At 42.3% G+C, this 24964-nt stretch overlaps 1 protein-coding gene and 1 long non-coding RNA gene across 2 annotated transcripts; one reads left to right on the forward strand and one right to left on the reverse strand.

The window, feature by feature from the left end:
* Window positions 1–1344: 1344 nt before the first annotated feature.
* Window positions 1345–16304, reverse strand: LOC125183643 (uncharacterized). Its single transcript, XR_007165972.2, has 3 exons — window positions 15766–16304; window positions 7670–7814; window positions 1345–1586 (listed from the first exon to the last, which is right to left on the reverse strand). It is a non-coding gene; the product is annotated as an uncharacterized lncRNA (long non-coding RNA).
* COLEC10 (collectin subfamily member 10) lies at window positions 6896–24746 on the forward strand. The gene is made up of 6 exons (XM_013185064.3): window positions 6896–7224; window positions 17655–17726; window positions 19373–19444; window positions 21558–21611; window positions 22741–22836; window positions 24322–24746. Exons 1-6 carry the CDS (start codon window positions 7077–7079, stop codon window positions 24711–24713), a joined length of 834 nt encoding a protein of 277 aa, XP_013040518.1. The 5' UTR covers window positions 6896–7076; the 3' UTR covers window positions 24714–24746.
* Window positions 24747–24964: the final 218 nt, after the last annotated feature.

Genomic DNA, 24964 nt, shown 5'->3' on the forward strand with positions numbered 1-24964 from the left:
GTCCCTTAGACTGAAAGTGACCGTGAATCCTATAATAAAGTTGGAAACTCCAAAACACTTGGAGAAATGACAATGCCACATAATGTTTTACTGATAGTGTTGGACTTAGTCCAACACTGTCCTTGGAACTGATTTAATGTTACTTCTAAACTCATAAATTCCTTTGAAGACTGTCATAAAAGCCCACATATTAAACAAAGCCACGCACCAAATTTTGTTGATGAGAAATAGTGTGCTGATTTATGAGCCTTTCTTCTATATCTATATTGCTATAGCCAGAGAACAGACAGATTAAAAAGCAAAGCACCCAAGCATGTGTCACTTTCTATGTGGGGATGAGACAAACACAGACTTGAAGTTTGGGAGAATCCTGCCTTGGGGAAAAATGCTGAAAACTCAGTGGTTCACAACAGTTCCCATCAACAGCAAAATAATTGCTCTTCAGAAATCTTTCTATAAGCCCTGTAGCTTGAATTTATCCTTTCCAGGGATGGCTGAGCATTAGCTCCAAGTGACGTGAATTACTCCAAATGGTAGAAGTCACAGCAGCCCTTTTATCCAGTCCATGCTAGTGCTGCACTTTATACGTTGAACTACTTTTAAACTAAAACCCACTCATACTGTATACTTACAAGTATCTACACTTCAGAGACATGCATTTGAAGTGGGGACTAGAATGCAGTCTTCTGGTTCACAAACCAGAAGTCAGAAGCCTCAGAGGTACTGGCAATAACCAGAACTGAGAAGATAAATGTCTTCTCATTTTAATCTTTCTTCTTTACCCAGAACTTGGAGCTGTAAAAAGTCTAATTCATTATCGGGTTTAAAAATAAGCAAACAAAAGAAAAAAAAAATAAAACAGTTTTCTGAATATGGACTGGGTGAGTTTTTTTCCTTTGACTGTTAAGATGTCAAGCAGAAAATATGCCAGCACCATCACCTCCCTCCCCTTCACTACCAAACAGTCTCACAGTCAAGACAATTAACTAGGAAGGTGGGAGAACAAAGTTCAAAACTTTCTTTTTCTTGCCAGAAATACACCCACACGGACATGAAACCAACTTTACGATACGTGTTACACAACACTGTGTGTCCCCAAACAGCAAGGAAGCGATAGAGGAGGTAAGGGAGAGTTCATCGAGCGGGGCAGGCAGATGTTTCAGACACATTTGGCAGCAGGGTTCAGGCAGTGGCCGGGGCCAGGGGCTCTGAGAGCAGCAAGTCAGCCCCTTTGGAGCACTAAGCAGTCACTGTTACTATTGATGGTGGTCAGGAGGCCACCAAAAAAAAAAAAAAAAGGTCAGGAATGCCTGTTTCAGGCTGTGCCTGTATTATTACATACCTACGGGCTAAGAGGGAGGTGTTCAAGCTTCCTCTGGTCTCCTGTGGATTCTTCCTTTTCTATTGTGTCTCCTCTCTAGCTTCCTTGCAACTTTGCCTTCCGTTTTACCGGATGAGCTCATGAATCCTCCAGGGCAGGTAGCTGCTCCCTGGTTTTGTTTTTTTCTTTTTCGCAAAGTGCTGAAGAAAGTGCTAAAAGCTGTTTGATTCTGGCTGTGTTTGGAAAATATGTGGCAGAGTTCAGACTGAAGAAGAAAAAAAAAAAAAAAGAGAGAAATTAAATATTCTGTAAATCTATATAATCTATAAATGCATGTGTTCAACCAGAAGGTCACATGAGTAATGCAAGCCTCCATGGCTGAATGCTAGGAGCAGGAGACTAAGATCCCATGGGAATGATGTGCTTGTGCCTTGAAGTTTTTTCAATGTTCTTCAAGATAAGGAGGTTTCATATAAAATCCACAGGTCAGCACATGACCTAGGTACCACTTACACGTTCATGTGATTTATCCTGGGCACCAGCTTAGCGTCTGCCAGCTCTGGTGAATGTCTCGTACCTACCAGCCAGCTTCCTCTGCAGCACCCCACAGAGTTCCCCACTGCAGGGAAGGGTTGAGAGCAAGCTGGTGAGCAAAGCTCAGCTTTGCACTAGCGCAAGGCTTCTCTAAAAAGGTTAAAGAGAGCAGGATCAACCTGTTTTATTTTGCCATGGTGGGGAATATGTCTGTTCTCATGCACAACTTCACTGCTAATCACCACTAGAAACTCAGAAAGCAAACACAAAAACTAGATGCTCGTTCGATATCAGTTCACCAAAGTGTCTTTAGGTCTGTTTCTAAATATAAATATTTTCATTAACCATGCAATCCTCTGTTCAATTGCTTACATTAATTAATTTAATTATTCATTTTTAGAGAGGAGCCTCAAACCAGCACAGGAAGGTCGTAGCTGGGCGGGACAGAAATGTGATTCCAGGCAGAACATCACACTTGGTTCCTCTTTCTCAGCCCCAAAATACCAATCCTACAAAGAGCACTGGGGATGTTTGAAATCCAGGGCCAGGACTGAGCTCCATGACTCAAGGCATTATGTGAACTCTAGGAGCAGAGTGAAAGAGAACCCTAAAAGACAGAAATGCCTGAGATAAGACTGTAAAAATCTAAGGCTGGTTAAATGCCCATAATCTCTCGTGTGTAAACAAATAGTTAAATTTCTGTCAGGGAGCAGCATGTTCAGTTTTCTGAAGAAGCCATATTTCCCAGAAGGAATTACATAAATATTTATGAAAATAAAGCAGGAAATATTTTCCCAGGGTAGGACACTGTTCAGCACTACATCAGGTCAGCAGAAGCTGGGGTTTATTTTGTCAGTCTTCCCCTGGAACTGAATCATTGCCCTCTTGTTTGCAGAAATCTGTTCTGACACAGGAAGAGGCTGCACTTAGATAAACAGAATTACAAACCACACTGAGTATTTCACTTTCTATCGCATCTGTGAATGCATATCTGAGCGCCTTACTATTTTGAACAGCTTCTCTGAGTGATTGCATGGAAAATAACAATAGGTAACTGTCTCAGGCTTCTCGGGAAGTCTGATGCCATGTGAGTAAAGTCAAAGGAATCTTCAGTGGAATTAAAAGCCAGCAGACTGACTGTCAGAGAAGCCTTCACAAAGAAAGTGTTTATGACTTGTTCACTGTGAGCCAGTAAATTCTAGTGAAGTGCAAAAGCTAGAAACATGAAGTTGCAATGCAGTGCTACCTGAGTGAGCAGAAGTCACACACAACTGAGGTAGGTTTAACAAACGGGGTACAGTGTCTGTTCAGTAGGACATCTCATAAAGAGTCCAGCAGCCCTCTGAATTTATGGTCTGCACCCCAAGCTCCTTCTGAGACCTTGGTACTGACCAGCCCTTCTGCTCCCCGAGCAGCAGCTCTCTCCGTATCCCTCCTGCCTCGCAGCACACACTTCCAGCTGGAATCTGGTCAGCTTTTCGGTTTAAGGGCTAAATGAAGAAGGTAGGAGGGGATAAAAGGGTGAAAGGAGAGGTAGGAATACCCCCAAAAGGGGTTGTCAGCTCTAAAGCAGACCTAAGTTACTCCAAAACTGCCATCCCTGAGTCAGACCTGGGAACATTCAAGATCATCCCTCAAGGTACCAAACTCAACAGAGTCAAACTCCGTAGGGAGGCCAAGGAGATCATAGCTGAGAGGGGAACATCTATTCCTACACTGCTGGGCTGCCCCTCAAGTATTTAAGAAAAAAATTCCTAATATCATTAGGGTCCTATGAATGTTGTTTACTGAATGTAGAAACAAGGAGATTTTGGAGAATTTTTGTCCTTGTTCAGTTCTATTTTGGCAGCTGTTTGGAGGCATATTAAGGTCTAGTCATTGCTTATATCTTACTCAGAGAAATAACACTGGTGGAGCCTTGTGTTTACAGGCTCGAGCAGACAGTGCATGGTGTCAAAACCAAAAATGACATTTTACAAAACACCCTTAGGTTTACTTTCCTCTCTACACTTGGCAAACCACACGGTACCACTTTCCCTCTTCCATTCTCTCTAAGCTTTGCCATGATGATTGATGTATCCATTATGACACCCTGATACACTCCAAATCATCATGATCTGTTACACCAGGAGAATAGAAAGCCATGTAGGAACCCAGAACAGAGAAAAATATATATATATATATATTTCCTTTTACTTCAGTTGCCCCCAGGTGTATTCAGTATACTGCCGTACAGAAAATAAAAGTTCTCCCTAATACTAAATTTAGTTTAGAAAGGTTGCCAGCAGATTCTCAGCACCTCTGCCTGAATCAGTCCATGGTAATGGACAGGATGTATTAACCTGGAGTTCACCCACAGAGTCTGGGAATCTATGAATAATTTAAATTGGCTGTAGAACTGGCCATCTTCTGATGCACACCATTTTAGGGTGTCGTCTCTATTCCTTATCATTTAAGGAGAGAGTAAGTCATAAATGACTTACTCCTTGTCATTTAACTACTAACATGTGCATAACCAAGTCAAGGTAATACCAACGAGCAAGGAAGTGCTTGGGCTCCAAGGAGGATTAGTACTACAGGAAGGTTACCTGACTACTGCTCAGCTCAAAGCAACAGAATATTTCAGGATTTTCCTTTGTGTCTTCTGGTGGTTTCCTTGTAAAACATTCACGCCTTAAGAAATGTTTGTTTTATGTCTTTTATGTCTGGACAACACTGCTTAGTTTGTTTTTCTCCCTTGCCTACAGACATTTCTCTAAGCCCGATTCAATAAGAATTAACACGCACAATAGGCAATGTGCCTCATTAAATCTCCATCAGCAGTGAAGTTGCTTGAGGATTTTTCAGTGAACCTGGTTTGATAAATACTGATTCACCAAACCCAAGACTTTTGTTCTACTATATCTATTGTGATGGATTTCCTGTTAAGGAAGATTTTCTAGCCCCAGGATGGGATTTCTTGTCGAACATACAAGAAAACATAACTGATTAACAAAAAGCCCTGTAATAACAGGATAACCTTAAGGCTGCAGTGCAAATGCTGGTTTGAGTTAGGCAGAGAAAGCATTTGAATATGGATCTCTTACATTTTAAGTAAGTGGCGTCATTACCAAGCTCTTGGATATATTAAGCTCTGTTTCTCAATGTGTGTTTAGGGGTTTTGTGACTTTTATGGACAAAAAAAATTGTAGGTTTTTGATTTCATTTCTAATGTGGAATGAGAACATTTGAAAATGATCATAACGGTAGTATTCAAAAAGGTTGTCTGCCTTGTCCCAGTCAGTAACTTAACCGGTTAAACAAATGGATTCCGGTCTCACTTACACTTACCCCTTTTTATCACTGATAAATAACAAAGAATTCACTGCAAGTCTCTCAGTACTGTGGAGCAGATAGCATCATTCACGTCACTTTGGCAACATTTCCCCAAATGCCTCCTCCAAAGCTGAGTACACTAACTTCCCACTCCTACGCTCTCTATTCTTGCTCTTACATTGACCTTCTGCTCACAAAATGGAAAGTGAAGAGAAGAAAAAGATAAATAAAACAGATTTACAGTGTACAAGTCGGAGGCACAGTGCCCAATGCAAATCACAGAGGAACAAGTTTATTCCTGGTACAACTCTATCCATCTCTAATCCCAGCTTTTGCTCTCCTCCCCCCCTAGCTGTGGCGTATCTGTTATCACGGCCACATTTGAAGGTGTTAGTTAGATAACATTCTTTAGCACTGAGACCACTGTTTATTTCTGAAAAGTACTGTATACAGTTTAACAAAAAAAGAACAGTGTTTTGAAAAATGGGACAGTCTGCGACCAGGCTAGAAAGAAAGAGAGAGAGAAGTCTCCTGACCCCTCTTGGGGCTTTGGCCAACAGTTTATCCCACATGAAAGCTTGAAATCAAAGCCTTTCTGCAATACCTTTAAGAAAAGGCATCCACTTTTACAACCCTGCTGCTACTTTTTCTGTCTACTGGAAGACTAAAACATTGTGATGCTAAGGAACTGATACTCTTAAATAGCGGGGAGAGCACCTCAAAAGCTATTATTATAGGAAACATATTTTTTGAAAATAGAAAGCAAATGTGCCCTCACTCAATAGGAAGTTCAACAGAGTTGCTCAGCTTTTTGAGTAGCTGTCTCCTTTCTTGTGTAAGAAACCAGAAGTTAGCAAAATTCCTGGAAAGATTATAAATACCCATCTCCCCTTTCTTTACTGCCAGGCTTCCTAGAATAATCTGCCATCCCTGGTTAGTGTGTTCTCCGTAAGAGAAAGCTGGAGGTTTTTCTAGGAATGGAAAAAACATACGGATGGACAGCTGTCACAGTTCCTTCCAAGAGGATGTATAGCACTGCTGCGTGCTACCTTGGGGCCTGTGCTATACCACTGTCCTGATAGATCGTCTCTCCCAGTTAGCAAGTAGAGGAAAAAGGTGGTATGAAAGGATATTCTGCAGTCATTTAACCTCGTGCTACTTTGGCTTTAATCCTGAAGTTTGTCCTTCTGTGCTGTGCTTACCAAAATAATTTGGGCTTGGAGCAACCATTGTGGAAAAATCTGTAAGCATAAAACCATCATTTGTGGGTTACTGGCTCAAACAACCATTGGTAAAAATCAACTTTTCATCCCCCGCTATGGGGGCTTTGGGTAGATGGCATCCAAAAGGAAATCACACCAGTGACTTCCACCCACAGCAGACTGGCAGCTAGTCCCTTGTCACAAAAGGTCTCCTTGGAGAAAAGCTCTTGTGGTAGTCTTTCTACACATTATAAGGAGGCTGAGTTACTCTTCCAGAACAGAACCAGCCACAAGTATCCTATAACTAATTACTACTCACTTGGATACAATACCACAGTCTTTTGTCTCTTGAGTAAGTGAAAAGCTGGGCATGAAGAATCAGCAGGGAAAGGAAAAAAAAAAGAATGACAAAAGAGATTATCCCCATATATTGAAGAAATTTTCCATGGCAAAAGCAGCTAAACATCTCACAGATAAGAGATAAATTGGAATAAACAGCTGTCAGTGTTAAATAAATATCCTGGATAATGTGCAGGACAGAAATAACTATAGCATCATCAAACTCCTTTCTTCACTTTATTTAGCTGTTCGTGCATGTAGCTCCCAATCTTTGCACTGCTTCAGTTAGCAGAGCATTTATTTTTGAATCAGCTGCATTTGTTAAGACTGTAAAAACGAAAGGCATTTCCTGAGAAGCTACAAGGATGAGCAGCAAGAAAGAACAACAGCTAAGGAAATACGGGACCCTAGTTGTGCTTTTCATCTTCCAAGTTCAGATTTTTGGTTTTGATGTTGACAATCGACCTACAACAGATATCTGCTCGACACACACAATTTTACCTGGACCAAAAGGTGAGGAATATGAGGTTACTAATGCTGAGACCAGTACTGATAAAGGCTGATTTTTTTAAAATAGATGTGGAACGCTTGTGGCACAGGCTGGGGATGTAAGATCTAAATTAATGCAGACTGTACAAATGTCTAGAAAAGTGAAACTGTAATGGGGGAAAGTGATGAAGCAATGAGATTTGAATTTGCTTTTCTTTAGTTTCAGGAACTGTTTCGCATATTCTCATATATATTAAAGTTGTCCTTTTGCACCTTTTTCCAGCCACGTAAATCTTCTCTTACTTCTTGTATTCATTACACAGCCGGTACAGGTAGCAGCCATAAATTGAGAAACTTTGTCTGAAAGTAAGCACCTATTTTGAACTGTTAATTGTTCACTTTGCATATAGGTAGAGAGAGAAATGCAATATTTAAAATGATTGTATTGACATCATTTCCAAATGCTTACCTGTAAACAGAGCTCTACTGCATTCATCAGACCTGATCCAGCAGCTCCTGTTGAATTAAACAGCACCTTCACTGCAGACCTCAACAAGAATTAGATCAGCTTTGGCATGTGCAGTTCTTTTGTCTTCAAAATTCTTTGCAAATATCTGAAACCAAATTTTCTGCATTAACTTACTTTTTGGGCAACATAACTAATGTCAATGGAATTGGCTGGAGGGTACCTCAGCCAAAAATTAGGACCATGACATACAAATCTATCTTGCAATGAGAGATCTAAAATCTATATTCCACACCATGGCTACTGCAGTTCGAACTATTGCTTTCTTTTTGGTAATTCATTGTATTTTTCTATAGGCTACAGATTGAGAGGAAAAAAAATTGCAACTGATTTAAATTTTAAGCAGAAAAAAGATTATCAAGTCAAAAGCATTGCTCCAGACTCATTTTTTTTTATGATAGATTATTCAAATGCATGTTGCTTAAAGGACCATTTTTAATCAGCAAATTAATTTCTTTATGATTACAAACCAAGCTTAAACTTTTGCTGCCGCAGCATAAATGTAGAGAGATGTAATGATTCCCAGGGGAGCTAGTGGGATTTTGTTTAGTTAGTACATGAATAATGGCAGGCTGGAGAACAAAGTTTGACAGAATTGTGTTTAACAAGTCATGAGGCTAATGAGGTGGTCTTGTGACAACGTGAGAGTAGTTGGGACTCCAGGTGGTTTCTGTGGTCTAGCTGGGACAGGGAGCATTTCAAGGTTAGATACTGTGATTCTTTGCAAGTGCGGTACTGAGAAAGTCAGTATATATCCATTGCCAGTCCTATCGCCCCCTGGCTGATACTGAGATGGAGGAGCCAAACACGTGTTGGCAGGGTCCTCACTACTACTGTAAAATTAGATTACCATAGCCAGGATCCATGATTGGTAAAAGGAGTGTAAATCAGCTCCAAGTTACTGGCTCAAATCCATTGCAGGTCATCAAATATGTTTTGCAGTCTACGTGATATGATTCTATAGCCTGATTTCAGTTCCCACCAGATCTGAGCTCATCCAGGGCAGTTATAAGCTGATGACGGTGAGCTGGGCAACTAAAGACAGCTGGCTGGGTGTGTGAACTACCCTGTTCCTCCTCAGGCATCTCTTGTATTTAGTGATGAAGCTTGCTGGCCTAATATGGCAGAAGCCAGTCTGTCCTGCTGCCAGTTTTCCTCTATCCATCTTGTGTCTAAGGACTCAGGGCACGCGGTCCCCAGCTTAGGACCACACAACAGCCACAGGCAACACTTTGCTGCCCAGACTTTAACCCTGACAACGGGCAAGGCTCAGACTACCACTGCTGTAAGGTTTATTTTCTGTGCTACATTTGTTGTGCCCTTTTGTCAAACATTCTCCCCAATATAGGTTTTGACCCACCCTGCACATGTTCCTCCACCTCACCTCCCATTTGCTTGGTGTCTTCAGCTATGGAGGTCTCACAAGTCAGAGGTGCTGAGCTCCCACAGTACAGTGGCCAGCTTCTTTCACCACCACAAGCCAGATTCCTGTTGTCCCTCCGTTGGACATTAATGGGATACATGGAGTATCTAACGGGACCAAGCACCTAGATGTGCAAGGAATTCAAAGGTATTAAATAGTTGTGCAAAGCTGTGGTGGCACAAACTGCCCTGTGGAGTAGCTCCACTCTGTGGGCCGCAAGTGGGATCGGCCTTGGTACCACGCAGCAGCAATGCTGCTCTTCCCATCACACAGCACCTTGGAGAGGAGGCTAAGGGAGGAGAGAGGATGTTTGGAGAGATTCAGACCTTATCACTAAGCTCTTGCACTGTTGAAGGCTGCAGTACTCACTTCATCATTTAGGCGTTCATAGTTACAACAGGAGCAAGCACTTGACCTTCCCGCACGTTCACCCTAAAGATCACCTGTTCAAAAAGAGTCATCGGTGTCACTGCTTGTACAAACCACTTGTAACTTTTCCAGATAATTTGTGTAAGCCAAGCTCTTCCCTTTCAGAATTATAGCCTTGTTTATGCTCAGACCTGAGAAGTCACCAGTGAGGTATAATATGAGTGATGGGATGAAAAGAAAGGGTAATTCCAGGCTGCTCACCAGGAAAGTCTTCGCACCGGTTGTGACAGACCCACCAGCTCCCAAAGTGTGTCAGCAGAACCACAAAACACAAAGAGCTATAAAATACTCTGGAAGGACACAGTCTCCTAGGAACAGGAGAAAGACAGTAGAAATCCTGTGTCTTTTCCACTTTCAGTTGCTATGATGAAAATCTGCCCGAGCTAAACTCTTCAGCATTTAGAAATGATTAGGGGTTTCAGCCTGACCCCTGGTGGTTATTTGTCATCCAAACCAGGCACTCTGCAGTCCCCTGCATCTATTTTCTGCTTTTCCATTCCTGATGCTAGAAAATGAAAGTTGAGGTCTGTTTTTAAAGAATGATGCATAGAAATGTTGTAAATATTCACTCCAGAAAAAAAAAAGGGGGGGAGGGGGCGGGCGGGAAGGAGCGTAAGAGAAAAGCAAAAGCTGGTCCTCCTTTCCCAGTCTCATTTTCTATGCAATGCTCAGGTCATTTCTCAAAAAGAGGGGAATTTTTTAATAAACATAGCCCTGCTGCAATGGCTGTCTTGTCCTGCCTCCTGAAGAAACTTTTTGAGGTACATGGCAAATTGGCTTATATAGAAGTTAAAAATAAAATCTGAGAAGCATTTTCTAGGACTCTTATTGAAATATTGAAAAAGAAGCAAATTTGTGCTTTGGACCAAAACATGTTTTTAGTATTTGTAACTAGTGATTTGGGGTGTTTGATGTGAGACATTTAAGAATGAATTGGATTTATCCGGGCTGGTTTGGTGCAGGACCTCTGAAATCTTAGGTTAGGTAATGCTTATCCACAGCTGACTAAGTAGGACAGTAAAGACCAAATTCTGTACTCCATTAACTTCTTGGGTCCAAACAGAACCAGATCTGGCATAAATAACACAATGAATTTCCCAGGGTAGCCAAGTGCTTGGACTAGCAATATTAGTCATGGCCCTGTCGCTCACTTTCCACCCTTCCGAGCCTGGAAATAGGCTGGCGGCTGCTGATCCTGAGAGAGGAACTGGGAAACTGTGGGAAGGCAGCAGTGAACGCTGTGAAAGGAAAAACACCAGCTGTCAGTCCATGCTCTGGCCTGAGTAAATCAGTAAGCAACAACGTGAGGGCAGAAATAAACTGAGAGCCCAAAACTTTGGCTACTAAACTTCTGTCAAAAGCTTGAGTAGGGGGAGAAGAATAAGGCTGGCATCGCACAAGCGCAGAACAAGGCTAGAGATGATTTCATGTGAATTTGGAGGAGTGTGTCTGAGCACTGACTCCAGATCATACTATCTTGCTATCAGGTCCCAGATCACTCCCTTTGAAATCCAGACACGGGAACTTCAAAGGCCTTGAATCAGGCCCAGGTTGAGAAACTGGAATGAGATGAAATCTGAAGAATATTGGGAGTTTCCCATAGCAATTCAGATGGAAAGCATTTCCTTACTATTATTGCTGACAAATGATGCTTATAAACTCTATGACTTTGGCTGGCTCCTCAAAATAGCATTTACTGTGGTCTCCAGTATAGCTGTCCATCTCTCAGCTTTAATTGTGCTTACGCAATTCCACTCTTGGAAAATCTAAAACTCTCTCAGAAACCAGATATGTTGCTATCCACATTTTCTTCCGAAAATATAAAGTGCCTTACCACATCCTATAGGCTGTTCAAACCTATAACTAAGCTTCCCTCTTAGCGCCTCACGTTTGATCTGAAGAGCCCTTTATAATCAACACATAATTCTATTTTGCCATGAATTTTAGCCTTCATGTATTTTAGCACAGGTTAAGTTTCTGACGTTTATCAGCCTGAGTTATAAAGCATGTATGTGGGCACTTAAATACAAATTCAGAAGATATCGGGTCTGTATTTCTCACCAATGTTGGTTTGATTCCTCACCCAAACCACTGTAAGCCATGGGTCTTTGAGATCACATCATAGTGGCAGGGGATCAGGTGAAGAAGCTTAAATTGGGACAGATCAAGTGAAAGATGAATCAGAAACAGTTTAAATGATTTCTGTGTTATTAAAGACACAATATATGTCCCATCCGTGCACAAAGGCCCACACTTTCAAATAATCCAGGTCAGTGGAGCTTCACAGAACCTACTGAGGGTTTGAGTGTGGCCCATGCAATACAGTAGAAGTGGGTATTTCTAGTGAAGTCAATAGCTGCTAATAAGTGGAAAGCAGAAAAGTGAGCAGATAATCCAATTTATTCTTGAAGATTCTTTCAGTTTCACCAGGAAAGGTGACTGGGCCCCTGCTGTCTAACTTGATGCTGGGTGAAAAAAAGACAGTGCCCAAGAAATTGTAAGCAAAATGCTTCTATTCTCATAGTGCAACCTGTGGAGCCTTGCATGTTCCCTGCAGGGCACCTGGAAGAGTGGCTGTGGGTGAAGTTAAACACTACAGCTGGACTGATCTGTCTTTTTTTTTTTTTTTTTTTTTTTTTTCCCCAAAAAGGGAGGCCCAACATCTTTTTCTTCTGTCATTCAGATCATATGGTCCTACCTTCACCTTGCGCTGGCTCAGCTGTTTATTAGTCAGAGTCCTCACTTAGCTAGTTCAGCTTGCTAAAAATGTGTGTTTTTATTTGCCATATTGGCATTTCCCTTTTCATTCCCATAATTCATTACACACGGGGTCAGAAGAGTGCTCGAAATCACCCAGAGTGGGACAGAAGCACGCAGGTCAGTGCTGGGGTCAGACAGGAGGAGGAGGGCTGGGGAAGGGCACATCACGTCGGATCGATTCCAGCCAGATGATATCATTTTACTCCAGGGCAGGGCAAGAAATCGTGTCCTCACTAGTCTTACGCATCTTGGAAACAAGAACCCCCACAGCTACAGGAAATTCGCTAAGTGTCTAAAAGACAACGAAAGTGAAATTAGAGGAAATCTTCAGTCTTTCCATTGACGTAACTGTGACATGCTTGTACAATGGAAAGACAAACTGTTTTGGTGTTGGGTTTTTATTTATTTATTTACTTATTTCTTGGAGTCTGCGACTCCCTCTGGTGACCGAACGTCTCAACAGAGAGTACGCATGCAAGTGCTGCAAAGGCTCAGCGTCAGTAGGTTGCAGACTGCCCATGGCGTGTCCTTTTTTCTGTTCAGACTACCTGATGTAGGAGAAGAACTATGCTTTAGCCCACCAAAAGCAGAGTTTCTACCATCTGGAAGGGTGGGCATGCCCAGGAGTGTGGAGGAAGGTACCCGGGGCTGTGATGCATGCTGAGCCTGCAGGCTCAGGGAGCTGAACCTGGGACTTTTGGGAGGGCTCTACCAAGAAAAGGCTTCGTCCTTCTTTTGCTTCAGAGGAAGCATTTAATTGATTCACTGTAAAAGAGAGGCTTAAGAGACATTAACATTTATGGAGTATTTTTGGTCAGGAGACAGGAGTTGCAGCTGACCTGAGGCCACGGCTTGTCAGCACATCTGGAGACGTGTCTCAGTAAAACCCTGCGTGGAGCCGGGGAGTCTCAGCAGGGCTGTGAGTGAAAAGGCTGGATACTAAGTGCTCCTGGAGTAAAACATGCCTAAACCCCGTCAGGAGCCCCCTCCCAGCTTCAGCTTCCAACCAGCCCGCAGACTTGCTCTCGCCCAGGCTGTATCTCCCGATAAACACGGTCTCTGTAATCCCTGGGGGTTACAGCCTGATTCTCCAAGATCCAGGGTCAGACCCTAATTGCAAGGCTTGGGGAGCCACTAAACATATGTGAACAATTTAACCTGAAAACTTCCTCCGTTCGTGAATACAAACCAGATAAACTGCCAACAAAAGACTGAGGAAGGAAATATAAATCACCCGAAGGTCAGTATATTCTTATTAATTGCATTCTTACCAAATGTAACCTCTCAACATTGCATTGTTCAGTGAAACTTCTAAAGAGGCAGAGATCCTTTCAACTGCCTAAAAATCCTGCTGATTATTAGACCTTCAGCATTTCCCTGAGCTTGTTTATAGGAGAAGAAAGGACTCGGTTTTCTCTCACTCAATTACAGTTACTGTTTTCTAATGGCCGCAGAAGTCATTTACTGCTTATCGTTTCCTCTTTTGTTCTGCCTCACGCAGTCCCAAGATGGAAAAGTCTAGCAACTTATTGTTTCATGTGTTAACTTAAATATTCTGATAATTTAAATCTGTGACACAGAAGAAGTGAATCAACTTGCAGGAATATGAACAGGTAGAGAAATGGCCATGCTTCAGCTCCTGGCTCCCAGTGCTTCATCCATAACCATATCAGGCATATGAGATCAGGATCAGATTTTTATTTTTTATGTATTTATTTATTTTCTGTAAGACAATTCACATAGCATAAAGCACAGTGGTACAAAAATTGAAAAACTCAGTCCAGAGCACAACCAGGAGTTAGATTTCCCTTCCTGTCAGACTACAAAATAAGTGGCTGGTACAGGGGGATGCCCTGTCCATATGAGGTCCCAGAGGAAAAGGAGAGATGCTTGTTAGAAATTAGAGAGAAAGCCAACTCAACCGTCCAAAACAACCTTCCACACACCCTCCTACCTCGTTGCAAATCACAGTAAAACCACAAGGGGGGAGCATAACCCAAGAGTTCACATTTTTTGCCAAAATTTGAGATCACTGCACACAACAGCTCAAGGCGGGCACAATGGATTTATAATTATAACTCCATATTTCCAAGCACTGGGCTTAGTCCAGTATTAGATTAACAATGAAATGGTACCACTAATTAATGCTGTTGGCTTCTACCCTTGCTTTGCAATAGCCTATCCATTCTCAGATGTGATACTGGGAGAAAAGCAGGATTTCCCTTCTCCTCTTACAGATAGGCAAATTAACACTATTCTCATTTTCCCTGGTAATGGAACTAAGGCAGAACATGGTAGGCTGCTTTATGCCAAGATGAAACAGGTGATAGGTCTTCCTTCTAGATGGTTTGAGCAATAATTGGGACTACACGGGAGATGTTAGCAATAAAAGTTGAGACACCTCCTAATTTCTCAAAATCTCCAGAACAAACTTTCCCACACCTTTTACTCCTTTTACCTGTCGGCTCTGAGTCTAATGGCCCAAACGCAGGAACCTAGCTTCATCTCTGGCAGCCCCACCTGTCCAAAACCTCAGAAAAAGCCACTGCATCTTTAGTGGCTCTAAACCAGAGAGAGATTGGAAGAAAACGTCTCTGGGAAGTAATCACAGCTTCTCTGCTGCTATATTGACTTTCTTTCCAGGATTCTATTTCTAAGATTAAGTGCCTAAGCAACGCTTTGAGAACAGCAGCCTCGCCAGAGCCCTTAACCCAATAGAGCGGTCTGTAAGCCACAGGGAAGGTGACTGGGTGGTGAGTAGTACAGGTAGTCCCCTGGGTAGGGAGGTCAGCAGGAATCTCATCTGCTTTCCTGCGTGACACAGCCCAGAGAAACTCCCTCAGCTGTTTCTACACCAAACCCAGAATTACAGCACCTCTTGCACATGGAAATTCATTGCACAGGTAAAGGCTGGACGTGAAGAGGCTCCTAGGTCTCCCTCCCCTGCTGGACAGCATGGCCCATTTGTTAAATAACCCCATGCTACATTTCTAGTCAGAACTCATCCAGCTTTTCCAGCCTTTTAATCACACCCTGATTCCTTTCTGTTATCACACATTTCTTCTCCTGCATGGCTTTGCAGACCATGGACACATCAGCTCTTAACTTTTTCCTGAAATTTCATTTTACGAGCTCTTTGCCAACCTCTGGGAATCTTTCTGAATTTCTGTCCTACTACGAAGTGATTCTTACAGTTTTCTGAAGAGTTTCACAGGTGGGTTTAGAAAGGACAATTGCTTCATTTCTCAGTCATAAATGATGTTAGCACTGAGGTCAACAGCAAAATTAAACTGCAAATTCTCTGGCTCTGCTGTCTGATGACCGCCAGACAAGAACCCAGTACAAGCAGGCATCCTTCCATCTGCTTGGGGCTCAGACCCAAAGCTTTATCAGGATTTTAAGAAGCTTGGCTTTTGGAAATACATACCGACTTATCAAGTGTCTTTGAAGAATCAGTGAGAATAAAAAGATGTTTAAAACTTCTGCTTCTGGCTGGTTACAACCTTTTCCTTTCCTGTTTTGTCCTGAGGCAGCTGGAATTAAAAACAAAGTGCCTGAGTGAACTAGCGCACACGTCAGGTTTCTTCCTTTTCCCTCCCTCTAACAAATGCTTCCTCCCTCCAACTCAGACTGAATTTCAGCCCTTTATCATTTGCTGTTTGCACCACTGACCACCACCCCCAAGGGTATCCTGACTGATGGGGTGAGTCTGCCCACCACAAGGGAGCCCCAGCACTACAGATTTTGTGGCGCACACTCACGTGCCAGAGGACCCCCTGCTACATTTTGTGTGCTGCAGTTAATGTGCCCCGTTTCTCTTCTCCCATCACCCAGTGGGACACCCCATGATATGCTTTGTCTTGGCTACAAAAGTAGCAGAAGGTAAATAATGAGTGGGTAGCTTTTTTTTCACAAAACAGTGAGGACACCCAAAGAAACAGTCAACCTGAAAGCAACCACGGGAAGTTACTTTCTCTCCCAGCACATTAAATCATCGACATCTTTGCTACAGGATATTGTAGGGACCAAAAATCTAACTGCATTTAAAAGGCATGAGACTAATCCGTGCAGGGTAGAATAAGAAGTGGCTCTCACAAGCTGCCTGGATGTGGTCCTTGGGTCAGGTAAGCCCTCCAACCATTGCTCACGGGGAGCAGTCACCCTCAGCACACCCAGTTCCCTGAACACCTTCTTCCAGGGCTGGAGACACCATCCTCGGTGAGATGGGTTACTGGTCTTGTGTAATCTGTCCTTCTCTTCTGTCCTTCTTCTTGTCTTGCAGACAATGGTAGGGAACAGGAACAGGGGGGAGATTTTGGAAGGCTGTCTGTATTCAGTGGTGGTCTTTTGCTGCAGGAGGGTGTAGGTGTCCCTCCCAGTATTTGTCAAAAAAAAAAAAAAAAAGTGGAAAGATGTCCTCAGGTTTTGGATCAAAACTAAGAATTAGAAGACAAAATAATCTCAGTTGTACCTCTGGTATTTTGTTTTGCTGCATAACCTTGAATGAAATTCTGTGCAACTTCTTTCCTAAGGAAAGAGATAACATTTCTTTCCCATTACTGATTGCTGTCTTGCTCTTTCAGACTGTAAGCTGCTCAATGAGAGGCTGTCTCTTACTATACGTATAGGCAGTAACCTGTGTAACAGGACCTTGGTCTCATCTGGGGAAATCTCTGCACTACTCTAATGAATGATGAATGCAATGAATTTACTTCCTCCAGATACTCTGTGAATGACTAAGTCAAAGTAAAGTATTGGAGTAATTGCAAAAGACGTTTGTTATGTTAACACATGCCACCTGTCAAAAACTGAAGACAAGACTTCTGCCACACTAAGTGCTAAGGACTATGCTAAGATCTATTGCAACACATTTATAATCCTCTTGTTCTGTAGCATCTGCATACCTTGAACTGAGAGTCACTAGGAACAATTAATAAATTCAATGGTCTCCCTTGGCATTTCTCCCTGGTATGTTCAGGTTTTCCAATATTTATCTACTGAATAAATTCAATTCATTTATTTATCTGTTTACAGCTAATAGGCCTTAAAGGATAAGAATTGGTGTTGGTGTATAATCCTTTTTTTGGAACAGCTTCCCCCAAAGGGAAAATTTTTATCTTTTCCTAATGGTCAGATGATCAGATTCATCAGCTCTTATTTGGAAATTTATCCCACGGCTACTGTGCCCTCAATGTGAAATAAAAAGAAATCAGTAGAAAAAAAAATGATGGTGGACTTTACTTTCTGAGAGTGTATAACTGGTTTTACTGCACTGAGTAAAATGTCGCATGATGCTTTATTTTATGTTTCTGGAAGGGGATGAAGGTGAGAAAGGAGACAGAGGAGAAGTTGGCAAACAAGGAAAAGTTGGACCAAAAGGACCTAAAGGTATTTATGTCAGTTTGTTTGCTATTACCGATATATGAATATCAACATACACAACTGTTCTGGTGCATATGATCAGTGTTGTTTAATGCTTTTCATTCCTCTTGCCCCGGTGGATTTCACAATGCCTGTCAAATATTAATCAGTGAACCTAACAATGCTCTGAGAGTTTGGTGCAATTCGTGCCAATAGATACCGAAGCTACACCTGGCAATAAATCTAAAGTAAATTTCATGTAATAAATCAGCACATTTACTGCTGATCTCCCAAGTGACAACCATAAGTGTGATACAGAAGACTGATAACTGCCTAAATCATACGTACAATCAGGAAGATCACTGTTCTCTTAGTGAAATGATCCTTTAGGTGTAACTGAATTTTGAGAGTTACTTCCTGGCAGTGCATCAGGATGCTCAACAAAATTCAGGCTCAGCTGTCCCCATTTTGCAGAAAAGCAAACTGAGAAACAAAGTTCCTCTGAGCAAGCAGCATCAGGGCTGAGAACAAGGAGCCAAAGAAGTGTCAGGACTCCTATTAAACATATCCCACACCTTCACAGCGAGCTGAGCAGAGCACTCTGAGGCACCAGACGGGATAGCGTCAGCCTTGTTTGCATACTCTAACTCAAAAGCTTAATGTATCATTAAAGTTTAATGATAATGCAATCCATGTTCTTTCTTCCTTGACAGTGGTCTAATATTTTAAGTCTAATCAGAAAAGTTTCTAGCTTTATAGAATCTTTAAAAACATCCTGTTATTACTGTTGTAATGAAAACCTTTTTCATTTTTAAATGAACTCATATGGCTTTGCTTCTTACCTTAAAAAGATCAGGTAAGATTCAAGCAGACCATGTAACAAACCAATTAAGAAGTGACTTAGTGATGTTAACTTCAGTGTGCAAAGTGAGACTTCCTAGAAATTAGAACTTAAACTATCAATCAGTCAAAAAGGCATCCATTATTTTGGTGCTCTGAGGACTGGGAAAGCATACACAGCACAACAAGTAGTTCCCTATTTGTAACCCTGCTTAGATGGAGGATTCCCAGCAAAGCCTGAGTACTTAACCTCCTGAATAAACCCAAGGTTTTTGTCTGGGGTAGAGAAAAAATCAACAGAGAAACACTTCCCAAGGAACATGCTGATGGCCTGTGAAGTTAAATCAATACTCATTAGGAGTTTTAGTTTGTATTTTCTGTATGAAAATATGATGTTTGTGAGCAGCTGAACAGGCAGTTTTGCTAAGGTGCCTTGCAGTGCCCTGCTGGTATCCCACAGCAGCAGCGATCCGAACCTGTGCTGCCAGCAGGGTGCTGCTGTGGACCTTGTTTAAAGGCTGGTTTCTGGTGTTGGAGTCGCTTTGCTGCTCCCTGCCAGAAGAGCGGGGCTGCCTGTAACCCTGCGGCTCACAGAAACACCTCAGCAGCCCAGGCTGGTACAAGCCAGCTTCATTTATAAAACTTTCTATATAAAAGTTAAACCATAAAGCTTGTAATGTGTTCACCTGTACACTCACAGGAGCACGCTTGTGTCCGTGCCTTACATTTGGACAGGCCACGCTCAGGGAAAATAGCAGCAGTAAAGGGCTAGTGTCTTGGGGAAGAAACGACAGAAGCCATCCTTACTCTTTTCCTCCTGTTTCTTCTCTCAGGAAACAAAGGAACTGTGGGGGATGTCGGTGACCAGGGAATGCTTGGGAAAATCGGTCCTATTGGTGGAAAGGGTAAGTCCTGATCTGGGAACTTTCTTGTTTGCTTTTTTTTTCCCCTCAAGGTAAATATGTGTTTTGTGTGAGTTCCAGGTATGGAGGTACATTAAATACCTGCTGTGACCAGTGGTCTCCAGAGAAAACTACGCATAAAGATCAGTGATGAGAGCTAACTGAAATAGTTTTATTTCCCATGTGCAATATATCACTTACACGGCTAAAAATAATTTGCTATGTGAGTTAAGAAATCAGTCCTCTGAGATGATAAAAGAGAAAGGGAGAAAATCTGGCCCTTGTGAAGGAAGTACCAATATCTTCTGATATCTTGGAAAGAGATAGCCGAACTAGTGCCTCTGCTTTAGAGGCTGAAGGGCCTGAGTCAATACTCCGCTGGTGCTCAGGATGCCACACCTGGTGATCTGCACTGGTGTGGGAGACGTGAGCAAGGGATGCCCAGGACAGGTGGGTAAGGGAAGGATTTTTAGAGTTTTAAGAGAGCACTTAGGTGACGCAGGACAACCACTCCTTGCAAATCAAGGCAGACTCCAACTCTACTTGGATAATCATTTCAAGAAATTATTGGTCTAGTAGCCTGAAAAGAGGCTCGGGCTTTCCTTTTAGAGCTACTTAAGAAGAAATATTACTTCTGCCACAATGAGACCTGCCTCAAAAGCTCAGCAGGGATCCACTATCCTAAGGGGAACTCTGTGGTCTCTAACCAAAGCATCAGCCCAGACAGGCGGGAGAGTGGGTGGAACAAGCTCTCCTGGGAGCTTCTCAAGCCAATGCTTTTTAATAAACCTTTGATGGCCCCTTGCCAGCCGCAGTATCAGAGAAGAACAAAAGAATTTGGCCTGAGGGATTAATTTTCAAAAGTACCTAGACAACTGAAGACGCAGATAGCTATCTCCTAAGATGTCTCCAAGCACCAAAGGAGACTAGAATTTAAGAATCCAAAAACTGTTTATCTGAAAGTAAACCAATGCTCTCAGCCTTTAAATCAAGCTGTCATCCTGACTGTATAATCTATTGCCCCCTTCTAGGTGGATTTTTTTCTCTTTTCCTTTTTTATTTGCAGAAGCAAAGGCCACTAAGTCACTGTTTAGACTGACCATTAAACATTCAAGTTCTTAACGAAGCAACCCTGAAATTTCAGTATATTAGTGTGCAGGCTGTCAAGTGATATTAATTAAAATGCCAGCCAGCTCCTGATTTCTATTTAAAAAATAATAATAATACAACCATATAAAAGAAAAAGCACATCAAAACATGGCTATCAAGAAAGCAGAGCAAGTATTAACATTATTTTGCCTCTGAAGGTTTTAATTTTTAAAAGAAGAGCTGACACTAATTTCGGATAAAGTCCATCTGCTCTTGATCCAGACAGCCAAGACTTTTGATAGCTGTCAAATCACCGCTGAGATTACCTTAAAAAAAAAAAAAAAAAAAAAAAAAAAAAGCTGGTCACCTTCCTTTATTAGAGTAGTGTTTGGAGAAGCAATTTTATTTTATAAAAATCATTTTTATGATTCACAGTACTAGGGGAAAGCAGCTGGAGGAAAATAAATCCCATTTCCATGAACTACACCTGAAATGAAACACTGTTCCTTACTGACCTCATTTCATGCAGGTGCTAATTGCTGCCTGCAAACATAATCTGTTGCACACATGAATTCGCTGGCTTAGTGACCATCAGCCCCATCTGGTCCCTTGTCCTGACATGAAGCTACCGATCCCAGGAAAGGGCTCTGTCCTGAAAGGCAATGAGAGAAGCCGGGTCTCACCTCCCTCAGGTTTTCTGAGTGCTTTCAGCCTCTTGGGATCACTGGGCAGTTTGTATTTAAAGCAGTACCAGGAACCAGCAGCACTCAAGATGCCTGTGTTATCGGTGAGTTAGTTATTAAAGAGTTCTCCTTATTTTCATTCACCAGAATTAATCATGGCTTGTTTGACTTGGCACATCTACCAGTACAGTACATCTACCAGTACGGTACATCTGCCAGTACAGTACATCAGGGCTTCCTATCAGAAGCACACCACTAATATATTATTAAACAGGGTTCTCAAATACACTCCCCTGACATATGTACTGTCTGAGATCTGAATATGTATTTTTCTTTTTATTCAGGTGACAAAGGAGCCAAAGGCTTATCAGGGGTGTCTGGAAAAAAGGGAAAAGCAGGTATGCTGTTCATCCTTCTCTGAAGAATGGTTGAGTTTTCTGGGTCTCTGATTTCAGGGTTGGTTTGGCTGGACAAACTTGAGAATGGGTGAAACAAACAGGAAAAGACTGAAAAAGTTATGTTTAGCAAAATAAGGACTTGGCAGGGACATGACTGATGGCTATGAATATAAAAACATTCACAACATGGGGAGAAGTTGCCTAAATTAATAGAGAATGGCTGATAAGATGAAAACTAATGTGTAAACAGGCCAGGAATATTTTTATACTGGAAACTAGAATAAAGTTTCTGAATACCAAAGGAATGAAGTCCTTTAATAGTTTCCTAATAGGATCACAGGGACAAAAATATATGTGATTTTAGATAGAGCACAATTTGTTGTCAGATGAATGCAACACATTTGCATACAGGAGAATTTGGATTTGATGACCCAGAAGGTTCTTCTCAGTCCTAATAACCTTGAATGTTTTCCCACTTTGAATGTTCAGCTGTGTTCATTTATAAGACATTTCATAAGCAGCATCAGTCTGGCTCTTTATGGGAAACCATCAGCAAATTGTTTTCTTCCTGAGAATAAGAGAGGAACAAACAAAACCTACATTAAGCCAAATTTCAGTTTACCAACAAAAGATACAACTGAGACTTCAGTGCTTGACAGCCATTGATTATTTGAGTTGGTATCAACTATTTCTGCTGTACCACAGCTGTATGCAGCTGATCACTAACATGATCCTTCTACTGAGGTATTTCCAGTACCACCTCAATGCATCCTCCCAATACTCTTTTACTGAGAAAACAGTGGTGCTGTTGTTTCTGTCAGAAGTCTAGGAATCAGTGCTGTTTATGGATACAGAGGTGCCAAAGGACACCTTTAGCATTCAGATGTGACACTGTGTGATCAACACTTCAAGCCAGTTCTCGGTAGCCAGATGGAATTGATGATGAGAGGGGCAGGGGATGTGTAAATCCTACACTGATATGGGTGGAAGGAAGATGGCAAACTATCCCATCCACGTGTTTAAAAGTCTTCAGAAGGTTTGGAGGTGGGTTATGGCTGACCCTACACACACATATACACACACAAGTATTTCTGAACAGATAAATCCTCTGTCCTTTGCATTGCATCAGGCACGGTCTGTGACTGTGGAAGATACCGCAGAGTTGTTGGACAACTGAATATCAACGTTGCTCGGCTCAACACATCCATCAAGTTTGTAAAGAATGGTAAGGGTTGTTATGTTGTGTATTTGCTGTGATTTATTTGGCTCTCATAACTTTTGTCACTGCTATTCTTCTACCATTGCTCTGTGGCAGCATCCAGGCAAAGACAGAGGGCTCACCGTGCGATGCAATGCGAACACATACAGAAAGTAGGCAGTCTTGCACCTGTGAGGATACAAGCAGCTGATGAATAAAAGCAAATACAATACAGCAATGATCAACAGCACAAGTGAAAGGATCACAAAAAGAACCAGGCACCGCTTGCTAACTGCCTCTGTGCTGCTGGCCTGCTCACCCTCAGGCTCAGTGGCCACTCAAGCAATGAAAGGAAAAAAGTTGGTGCAGACCTGGTCCAAAGAGCCAGGAAAAGCACTAGGAAACCCTAGATCTTTCTGCTGCTGTGCAGGAGGACTGCATTCATGGTACTCTCCTCATGTCTTCCCTCACTGTGTCACTGTCCTGTAATAAGGGAGACACCAGCACCCTAAAACCACGGGTTATAAAAAGTCACGTTTGCAGGCAGTGCTGTCAGTGGGACAGTGAAATATGTCCCTACCAAAAGGAAGGAAAAGCATTTCCTGGCATGGCAGAGATTTTGAGAAGGCTCCACAACCTCTTCTAGGCCTCAGTCAATATCTGTAAATTAAAATGTGTCTGAGACTGTTATATGGCCAGCTGGCACAGCTCTCATCTATATTACTAAATCCTGCAAAACTGAATGGCCATACCAGGAGTGGTCTTCCGCTAAACTGCGCATGGGGTAACTCCGGAGTTGTGTGGGAAAATGTTATTTGCCCCAGGCCAAAGCTCTGGCCAGGACCAGTCCAGCAATCCAACAGTAGGGACGATCAACTGCCAGTTACCCAGGAATGCTTCTTGGCACTGCTTTATTCAATAGGATACACGTTGCCTAAGAAGTTTGCCTTTTAAAGCTGCTGAGCAGCCACAGTTTCCTTCCTAGTCAATGCCCCTTGGTGGCTACAGCAGCTGTGAATATCAAGCTGTATTTAAAATGGCTTATTTTAGCAGTAGCATTGACTTTCTTCTGCATGGAAAGGGCGCAGAAGCTATTCATACCCCTGTGTTCCTATCCCACAGCACTCTTTCACAACCTATAACATAAAATGTGGCAATATGGCAATGACAGGGGTGTCAATAACGCAACAGGGGTGATCCAGAGTTAGACACTGCTATTTGTCCATTTAGCATGCCTTAATTCGGTAAAATTTACTTGAAGGACGTCTGGTACTCAAGTGTCACAGGAGACACATGCCAGTCAGGACTGAAGAGCCCTTGTCCTAGTGCATGCACGGTGCTTGTCACTCCCACTAGTAGTCTCTGATCATGTCCTCATTGTTCATCATAAATTCAGTGGTGGGAATACTTCTCCTCCCTCCCTTTCATTAATTCTGATGTAAAAAACCATCAAATTGAAACACCTTTGATAGCTGCTGAAATGCCATGAATGATTTTTTTTTTCGCCTTTAGTTATAGCAGGCATCAGGGAGACAGACGAGAAATTCTACTACATCGTCAAAGAAGAGAAGAATTACAGAGAAGCCCTGATCCACTGCAGGGACAGAGGAGGAACACTTGCCATGCCTAAAGATGAGGCAACCAACGCCCTGCTTGCTGACTACATCTCCACGAGCGGCCTCTTCCGAGCCTTCATTGGGATGAACGACATGGAAAAAGAAGGGCAGTTTGTGTACGCAGACAGCAGCCCGCTGCAGAACTACAGTAACTGGAAGGACGGGGAGCCTCACGACTCCACCGGCAGCCAGGACTGTGTGGAAATGCTCAGCACGGGAGAGTGGAATGACTCTGAGTGCCAAGTCACCATCTACTTCATCTGTGAATTCCTCAAGAAGAGAAAATAAATGTGCCACAAAAGACATCTGGCACCTTCTGTACATGCTGTAATCCCTCCTCATTCGTCCGCTGTAGGGAAAGCAGACAAAGAGGGATAAGTCTCCCTCCAGCCTTCACTTCACCAGGTTAAAAAATAACTACTGCTAGATGGCAGTGACCATAAAGTCAGCTCAGGTCTCCAATTCACCAACTTGAATTTTTAATTCATTTTCGAGTGTAATTTAGGGTGGTTGGGCAAATTTAGAGCACAGAGAGGTGA

Source organism: Anser cygnoides, chromosome 2 (assembly GCF_040182565.1).
Source record: "Anser cygnoides isolate HZ-2024a breed goose chromosome 2, Taihu_goose_T2T_genome, whole genome shotgun sequence".
In the NCBI taxonomy this organism is placed as follows: domain Eukaryota; kingdom Metazoa; phylum Chordata; class Aves; order Anseriformes; family Anatidae; genus Anser; species Anser cygnoides.

Coding starts and splice junctions, on each gene's coding strand:
- COLEC10 (XM_013185064.3), top strand. CDS start 7,077: ATGAGCAGCAAGAAAGAACAACAGCTAAGGAAATACGGGACCCTAGTT. Junction 7,225..17,654: donor AATTTTACCTGGACCAAAAG/GTGAGGAATATG, acceptor TGTTTCTGGAAG/GGGATGAAGGTGAGAAAGGA. Junction 22,837..24,321: donor CATCAAGTTTGTAAAGAATG/GTAAGGGTTGTT, acceptor TTTCGCCTTTAG/TTATAGCAGGCATCAGGGAG.